This window comes from Balaenoptera acutorostrata, chromosome 15 (genome assembly GCF_949987535.1).
Source record: "Balaenoptera acutorostrata chromosome 15, mBalAcu1.1, whole genome shotgun sequence".
NCBI lineage: Eukaryota > Metazoa > Chordata > Mammalia > Artiodactyla > Balaenopteridae > Balaenoptera > Balaenoptera acutorostrata.
The window spans coordinates 4,024,363-4,033,230 of NC_080078.1; the positions used below are offsets into that span (position 1 = coordinate 4,024,363).

The window sequence follows — 8,868 nt, forward strand, 5'->3', positions numbered from 1 at the left end:
CCCCCCTCGCCACAACTAGAGAAAGCCTGTGAGCAGCAACGAAGACCCAACGCAGCCAAAAATAAATAAATAAATAGATAGATAAATTTTTAAAAATAATAATAAATAAAAAATTAATTTAAAAAAAAGACATGGAGGAAACTTAACTGCATATTACTGAGTGAAAGAAGGCAATCTGAAAAAGCTACATACTGTATGATCCCAACTACATGATGTTCTGGAAAAGGCAAAAATTATGGAGATAATAATAAGATCAGCGGTTGCCAGGACTTAGGGAGACCAGGGCAGGGAGGAATAGGCGGCGCACAGAGGATTTTCAGGGCAGTGAAACTACTCTGTATGATACTGTAATGGTGGATGCCTGTTCAAACCCATACAATGTAAACACCAAGGGTGAACTCCAATGTAAATTACGGGTGATACGATGTGTCAATGTAGGTAACCCTGTTTCATCAGGGGTAACAAATGTACTGCTCTGCTCTGCTCTCTGGCTCTAGCGGGGATGTTGATGGTGGAGGAGGTTATGCAAGCCGGGGGATGTATGGGAAATCTCAGTACCTTCCTCTCAATTTTGCTGTGAACCTAAAAATGCTCTAAAAATTAAATTTTATTACTTTTGAAATATGTATATCTGACCTGCTCACTCCTGAAGGCGCTCCCTCTGCCTTTGCCTGTGCTGTTGCCTCTGTCAGGTGGCTCTCACCCCAACTCTGACTCATTTCTCAACATCCCTTCCACAGAAAACCTTCCCCTCCCCCCGACCAGGTCACTGTTCCATTATTCTCTGTCACCATTCCTCCAAGTATTTCTTGAAGGCATTTATCCCAGTGGATAATTAAGAGCCATCAGTATGAGTTTTTGGTCCACATCTGTCCTCCCACCAGTCCAATGCCATCCACTAGAATTTTCTACAAGGTTGAGAATGTTCCATACCTGTGCTGTCCAATGGGCACTTGAAATGTGACTTGTGCAACTGAAGAACTGAATTCTTGTAATTAATCTAAATATAAATAGCCATGTGTGGCTCGTGGCCCCTTAGGGGACAGTGCAGCAAGATTGGAAGCCCTGGGAATTCCCTGGCAGTCCAGTGGTTAGGGCTCCACGCTTTTACTGCCGAGGGCCCAGATTGGATCCTGGTTGGAGAACTAAAATCCCACAAGCCGTGTGATGCAGTGGGGAAAAAAAAAAAAAACACTGGCAGCCCTGTGAGGGCAGGGACAATGTTGCAATACTACTGCAGAACTCCCTCCCTCTAGAACTGTGGGGCTGCTTGAAATGTTAAGTTGAATGATGACTAAGGTGAATGAGTGAATGAAGGCGCCAAACGTGGCTCTGAATGATTCCAGCTCCCGAGTCCCTTGGGTGATTCCAGGCTAGAGGGTGTGTTCCAATCCTGCCACTGGCCCCTCAGAGCTGCCTCACAGCCCCAGGTCCCCCCAGAGAAGACGACTGGCCTGCAGAGGATCCAAGCATCCTCCCTGTGTCCTCACTGCTGGGATCCAGGAAGATACGTCAGGATGAAAGGAACCACCCAGGGTTCTGAGCCCCCGCACTTGCCAAGACTCCCCTCCTCTCAGGGCACCTGTTAGGGTGGAGTTCCATCCAGGCAGGGGGTGCTTCACAGAGGAGGGACATTCCAGCGAGAGATGGTTTCAGCTCCTTAAGAAGGTGAACCTCAGGTGGTCAGAGCGGCCTCATGGGGGAGCCAGCCACCTGAGAAAGCAAGGAGCCTCCTGGCCCAGGGCAGAGGTGGCTCGAGGGTCAGAGTGCAGAAGCCAAAGTTCTGTAAAGGATGGTTGTGTTGGGCTGAACCTTGCCTTTTCTGGCCTGTTGCTCTGTTGGGCTTCACAGGTATTAGGGTCAAATTCCAGCTTCCTCACTTATAAGGTGGGTAACCTGGGGCCAGCGCACCTGTCCTCCCTGAGCCTCAGTTTCCTAATCTGTAAAATGGGTGCTGAGAGGAAGGTGGCAGGTAATGCAGCACCCTCTGGCTTAGCCCAGATGATCAGCCCAGCTGTGGCCCCGGGAGGAAAGGAGCAGCACCTAAAGGGTCAAATGTGTGTCTCCTTTCAAAGGAAAAGACTGAGGGAGCACCAGCTCACAGCACCCCTCCAGCTATTACTGACATTCCCATTTCTCAGATGGGCATGTGGACAGTAACGTGACTTCCCAGGGCCACATAGAAAAGACACATAGCCCCATCCACCCTCCCATTCATCCCCGGGCCTCTGCCCTCAGCCAATCAGGGCCTCTGCCTAAGACATGCACGCCCACACTTCCACCTGCCCAGGCGAGTGTCCTCTGGCCAGCTCCCGCACCCCTCCCACAGGAAGCCGTCTGAAGAACCCTCCTGCTCAAGAGCCACGGATACCCCCATCCCCCCATCAGCCAGGTTTATGGTCCTTTATTACCTTATTTGTTGGAAAAAGGCAAAATGATGACTGCTTTTTTTCCTCTTTTTTTAACCTGTATTTCTTAGGTTTTTTTCAGCTTCACTGAGGTAGTTTGATGAGCTTTGATGTATGTCTACACCCGTGACACCATCACGCATCAACATGATGAATGTCTCCATTTTTCCCAGACTGACACGCAGCTGCTACTCTTTCTTCTTCTCATTATCACCACTGGTACTGGTACATTCCTATTTATTCTGTCTTGCCCAGTAAGCTGGGCACCTCGTGAGGGCAGGAAACACACCTGATTTCTTCTCCACTGCATCCCATAGCGCGGCGCAATGCCTAGCACAAATAGTGTGAGGGAGGAAGGGAGGAAGAGAGAAAGGGAGGGAGGGAGAGAGGGGAGTCTCCAGATTGACAGCTTCTCCAGTGCAGGGTCTGTGTCCAAGACATCAGCACAGAGTAGGTACTCAACTCTTATCGGTGGAAACTTACTTGCAGCTCCCAGAGCCCAGGGCTCACCACCATCCCTGAATTAGACCAAAAGAGCTGGAGCTGACCGGGGAGGGACTTCCTTTCCTGGTTCCCGGGCCTCTAAGACTGCACAGGGTCAGGGCGAAGCATCCTCGGTGCTCTTCCTCTGGGCCAGCTGATAGAGGGCAGCGCCCTGGGGAACAGGACACCTTCCGGATAGCACATTCTGCACCCGCCATGCTGTTTCATGTACTGACCTAGGAAAATCTGCCCAGGTTAGCCCGGGGACCGCGGGCTCCCCTTTGGTTTCTGAAGCCATCAGGAGGTCGGACAGCCCTCTTCCCACCACACACCCCCAAGATGCTGCACAAAAGGTGCCTTTCTGAGGGTCTGCACTGTCCCTAAGATGGGAGGCGGTGGGTCACCCCATCCTCGCGGGCCACAGCTCCCACCGTCCCCAGCGGAGCCCTGGGGGAGCCCCAGGTTCATGGAGGGGAGGGGGCCCCCCAAGGCCTCAAATCTGGATCGACTTGGGGGCCAGTTTCCGTGTCTCACTACCTCTGGCGGTGTGGGAGAAGCCTCACCCACTTTCCCTCCATGTCAACCACAGCTTCTAACAGAGTGGAGGCCAGCCAGGTTTGGAGAAGAGTCCCAAACTGACCCCGTACTCCAGGCTGCTTCCCGGGGAAGGTTCTTGGGAGAACTGGGCCAGATCTGCACTTGAAACTGGGCCCCAAGAATAAAGGATGGCGTCCACCCTCTGGTCAGAAAGATGCAAGCCTCAGCCATGCCCCCAGCCAGAGACAAATAGGGCCATCTCTGCCGACCCCACATCCCCTTGCCCACAGGCCTCGGATGGGTGGCGCTGTCCCTTCTATGGAGGTCACTCCAGGTGAATGGGCAGGTGTTAAGTTTGAGACCCTACCCTCAACCTCAGAGCCCCTGGCTCTCCCCAGGTACTGAAGGGAAGGTGAGGACAAAGCCTGTGGCCTGGGAGACCCCACTATCCCAAGAGGACAGTGAGGAAGCAGCACTCACAGGGACGAAGGTCCCCACCCAGTTCTGCGAGGTGGGTACAGGGACCACAACTCCCTAGCTCCCCACTCTCCCAGCATCTGGACCTCAGAACCCAGCGAGAAATACAGGGGAACAAGGGCCAGGCAGGGAATTCACTTACACAGGATTAGAGGCCAGAATCCCTAACTCCTCCCACATAACCCCACTCCCCAGACCCTTCAGGGTGAGAGGCGCCTCAGAGCACCCCCCGTGCCCCAGCCTTCTCCCCAACATCCAACAACGCCAGCCACAAGCCACGTGTTTCTTTAAGGTGTGCACTTTATTGAACTGGTCTCAAGTCAGTGTACAGGTTAAGCCCTGGCTACCTCCGCACCTCAACCCGCTCCCAGGGGGACCAAAAGCCTTCATACATCTCAAGTTGGGGGACAAAAAAGGGGGCCACGATGGCTGACCATTCAAAATAAAACAAACAAAAAGAACAAGTATTAAGGCAAAGATTAAAAAAAAAAAATTGTGGAGTACATAATTTACACAAAAGCAATGCTATCACCCTCCCCTATGTGGACTCGGGCGAGGACTGGCCCTTCTCCTAAGGGAGAAGTGGGGCGGTTTTTGGGAAGGCAAGGGACTTCCTGTAACAATGCATCTCACGATATTTGGAATGACTATTAAAAAAAAAAAAAAAAAAAAGAACAATGTACAATCAAAGTCCTCGGCCACATTGTAGAACTTTGGGGACGCTCCATCCAACCGACTGCTGTCACCTTCACCGTTCCAGTTTTTAAATCCTGAGTCAAGCGCAAAAAAAAAAATCAAAAAAGACAAAAAAAAAAAAAACAAAAAAAAACCAAATAAAGCCATGCCAATCTCATCTCGTTTTCTGCACAAGTTAGGTTTTGTCAAGAAAAGGGTGTAACGCAACTAACAGTCCGCCTAGAAGCATTTGCGGTGGACGATGGAGGGGCCGGACTCGTCGTACTCCTGCTTGCTGATCCACATCTGCTGGAAGGTGGACAGCGAGGCCAGGATGGAGCCGCCGATCCACACGGAGTACTTGCGCTCGGGCGGGGCGATGATCTGGGGAGAGAAGGGGCAGTGAGGGCTCCGGCCGGCCCAGCCCTGGTACACCAGGGGCCTACAGCAAAGTGGCTGCCTTGACAACCACCACGCTCATCTGCACCCCCCAGGCGCCCAGGCCAGCTCAGGCCAGGCACTCACCTTGATCTTCATCGTGCTGGGAGCCAGGGCGGTGATCTCCTTCTGCATCCTGTCGGCGATGCCTGGGTACATGGTGGTCCCGCCAGACAGCACCGTGTTGGCATAGAGGTCCTTGCGGATGTCGACGTCACACTTCATGATGGAATTGAAGGTAGTTTCGTGGATGCCACAGGATTCCATGCCTGAGGAGAAAGAGAAGCCAGACTTAGCTTCCAGTGTGACCAGAGTGACCCTCGTGTGGGGCGGGCATGAGACCTCCTTACTCACCCAGGAAGGAAGGCTGGAAGAGAGCCTCAGGGCAGCGGAACCGCTCGTTGCCAATGGTGATGACCTGACCATCGGGCAGCTCGTAGCTCTTCTCCAGGGAGGAGCTGGAGGCCGCGGTGGCCATCTCCTGCTCGAAGTCCAGGGCGACGTAGCAGAGCTTCTCCTTGATGTCACGTACGATTTCCCGCTCGGCCGTGGTGGTGAAGCTGTAGCCACGCTCCGTGAGGATCTTCATGAGGTAGTCCGTCAGGTCCCGGCCAGCCAGGTCCAGACGCAGGATGGCGTGGGGGAGGGCGTACCCCTCGTAGATAGGCACCGTGTGGGTGACCCCATCACCGGAGTCCATCACGATGCCAGTGGTGCGGCCAGAGGCGTACAAGGACAGCACAGCCTGGATGGCCACGTACATGGCTGGGGTGTTGAAGGTCTCGAACATGATCTGCACAGAGAGATGGACCATGTCACACCTGAGAAGCCACCAGGAGCAGTCAGGCCAGACTGGGCAAAGATTAAAAAAAGATTGCAAAGACATGCAAAGAGTGCAAGGAACATGACTAAGTGTGCTGGGGCTCCCAGGACGGGGATTCACTTCAGATCTATTGTGCACCTACTGAATACACACGCCAAGGCCACTTTAGAGCAGCCTCGTCGGCTTTGTCACACGAGCCAGTGTTAGTACCTACACCCACAGCACTTTATGCTTTCAACACCTAGTCAGAAAAGCAAACACGAGAAAAGGATTCCATCTGGGAAAAAGCAAATAGAACCTGCAAAGTTCCAAAGGAGACTCAGGTCAGAGAAGAAAGTCCTAGGAAAATGGCAGAAGAAAGAACAAGTGAGAAAGGGCGTGGCAAAGAAGGGCAAGAAACGAGGTGCAGGGGGGCGCCCAGGCGAGGCCGGCGGGCCACTGACCTGGGTCATCTTCTCACGGTTGGCCTTGGGGTTCAGGGGGGCCTCGGTCAGCAGAACGGGGTGCTCCTCGGGGGCCACACGCAGCTCGTTGTAGAAGGTGTGGTGCCAGATCTTCTCCATGTCGTCCCAGTTGGTGACGATGCCGTGTTCGATGGGGTACTTGAGGGTCAGGATGCCTCTCTTGCTCTGGGCCTCATCACCCACATAGGAGTCCTTCTGGCCCATGCCCACCATCACGCCCTGCGGAGGGAGGAGCAAGGCGCCTTCAGCTCAGGCACTGGCCCACCGACCCTCACCCAGAAAGACGAAGGCCTCCCCCTTCCTCCCTCCGCCTGCTCCCGAGAGGGGAGCTCCACCCACCAAGTCAGACCCGAGGCGGGCGCCTTACCTGGTGCCGGGGGCGCCCCACGATGGAGGGGAAGACGGCCCGGGGAGCATCGTCACCCGCGAAGCCGGCCTTGCACATGCCGGAGCCGTTGTCGACCACAAGCGCAGCAATATCGTCATCCATGGCGAACTGCGGGGAGACCAGGACCATGAGCCCTGCGGCCGCCCCCGCCCTACCCACTTCCGGCGCACCGCGCCTTCGAGCCGCCAGGGGGCGCCGGCGCGCGCCCAGATTGGGGACAAAGGAAGCCGGCCGGCCGCGTTATTACCATAAAAGGCAAACGCGGGTTGGAGGCGGCCCCGCCGCTCGCGGCAGGAAGCCAGGCCTCCGCCCCCCCACACCGGGCGCCGGCCCCGCCCCGCCCAAAAAACACCACCCGGCGAACGCGCAGCGGCCACACCCGCGGGAGCCGGCGGCGCGAGAAGGAAGTGCGCGCAGGCGCTCTCGCGCCGCGGCGACCCCACCCCTTCCGGCCGGCCGCCCCGCCCTCGCTTCCCGAGCCTAACGCGCACACGCACGCGCACTGGTGTCCCCAGCCCCCACCCGGCCCTGCTGCCCCGCCGCGCCCACCCACCCTCCCGCCTCGCCGCCTCGCTGCCCCGCTGCCCCGCCGTCCCGCCGGCGGAGCGAGCCGCCCGCTCGGACAAAGACCCGCGGCCGCCCCGGTCCCGACGGAAACATTCTGGGAGCGCGCCCCGAGCGCAGCTCCGGCCCCGAGCTAGGAGCGCATGAGTTCACTCCCCGCAGCCGGGAGGCTGTCCACGGGGCCGGGATCGCGGGGCTGCCTGCCCGGAGGAGGCGCGGGCCCAGCGCATCAGCGGCCCGGCCGGCGCGGGGCCCTACCTGGTGGCGGTGTAGACCGGCGGCGAAGGCGGAGCGGCGAGGGCGAGGGGCCTGTGCTGGCGGAGTGGACGCGGTCTCGGCTGTGGCTGCGCGTCGCGCCGCCGGGTTTTATAGGGCGCCGCCGCGGCCGCTCGAGCCATAAAAGGCAACTTTCGAAACGGCCAGCGCTGATTGGCCCCGCGCCGCTCACTCACCGGCCTCGCCGCACAGTGCAGCATTTTTTTACCCCCTCTCCCCTCCTTTTGCAAAAAAAAAAAAAAAAAAAAGAGAGAGAGAGCGATGGACTGGGAGAGAGCGAGAGCGAGATTGAGGAAGAGGAGGGAGAGAGTTTTGGCTTTGGGTGCTGGGCCCGCGGGTCGGGGGGTGCGAGCCCTGGGCCGCCGCCCCGCTGAGCATTGCCCGGTCCGGCCCCGCATGGCCAGGCCTGCACCCGGCCTGCCTGCCTCTCCGGATCCCCCCCACACCGGGACCCTCCGGATGTGGATGCCCCAGAGCAGTGAGCGACCCGGTGGGCAAGGGTCAGCACAGATGCGAGGGTGCCTGCTTGCTGTGGGCGCATCCTTAAGGAACAGTTGTGGGGGGAGGGGTGGGCAGCGAGTCACCCCCCTTGCCCACATTAGCTCCAGTGCCCAGAAAGCCTGGGTTGCAGGGGGGCCTCTGACTGGGGGTGCTGAGCTTGATGAGTGGGATTCTCCGTTTGCTAAGGGGCACATTACTACTCAGAGACCTGGGGATGAGGACCATGGTGTTTCATGGGGGAGTCAGGGTGGCTGGTGACCATTTAACAGGGGCTTCAAGACCACAGTCCCCAGGGACAGGGCCGGCCCCCAGGGGCCAGCAGCTAGAAGTTCCCTGTGAGGAGGGCTCCAAATCTCCCCTGCTGCAGACCTGGGGAGTGGTGGGCTCTGGAGCAGAGAAACTGTTCCCATGGAGCTGGGCTGCCTCGGAGCTGCCTGGTCACGCCCAGCCAAGGCCAAGCCTGGGCTGTTGGCCGGCGACCCGGGCAGCTGCCGGCCACTGCTGGGCGCAGACAGGCAGGGCCGTTCGTCACAGCTCTGGGGCCCGGGGCCCACCATCCATCGTCTGTCATGTGCAGCCACAGCTGAACTGCCCTCCTGGACCATCTGGAGGCCACCAAGGACTGGGGAAGGACACTCAGTGTGCCAGAGAGGAGTGAGGGTGAGGGGGTAGAGCGGCCGTGACAGTGGCTGAAGGCCAGCTGCCCTCAGAGAAGACCCTCCCACAGTACCTGCTCCTGCCCTGGGTCTCTCCACCAAACCCTGGGGCAGACCTGGGTGCTCCACAGTGTTCTGGGTGGTTCCCTGCTCTGAGAAGTGCCAGGCCGGCAGGGAG

The 8,868-nt window shown here is 57.5% G+C and overlaps 1 protein-coding gene across 2 annotated transcripts; it reads right to left on the reverse strand.

Annotated features, from left to right (window-relative positions):
* Positions 1-4,187: 4,187 nt before the first annotated feature.
* Positions 4,188-7,641, reverse strand: ACTB (actin beta). Of its 2 annotated transcripts, XM_057528486.1 has the most exons (7): positions 7,516-7,641; positions 6,673-6,801; positions 6,285-6,524; positions 5,373-5,811; positions 5,106-5,287; positions 4,814-4,964; positions 4,188-4,675 (listed from the first exon to the last, which is right to left on the reverse strand). In XM_057528486.1, the coding sequence occupies exons 2-6, from the start codon at positions 6,793-6,795 to the stop codon at positions 4,821-4,823; spliced, it is 1,128 nt and encodes a 375-aa protein (XP_057384469.1). In that variant the 5' UTR covers positions 6,796-6,801; positions 7,516-7,641; the 3' UTR covers positions 4,188-4,675; positions 4,814-4,820. The 2 variants fall into 2 exon arrangements, with proteins under 2 accessions (XP_057384469.1, XP_057384468.1); XM_057528485.1 differs by having other exon boundaries at positions 4,188-4,964.
* Between the last annotated feature and the right edge of the window lie 1,227 nt (positions 7,642-8,868).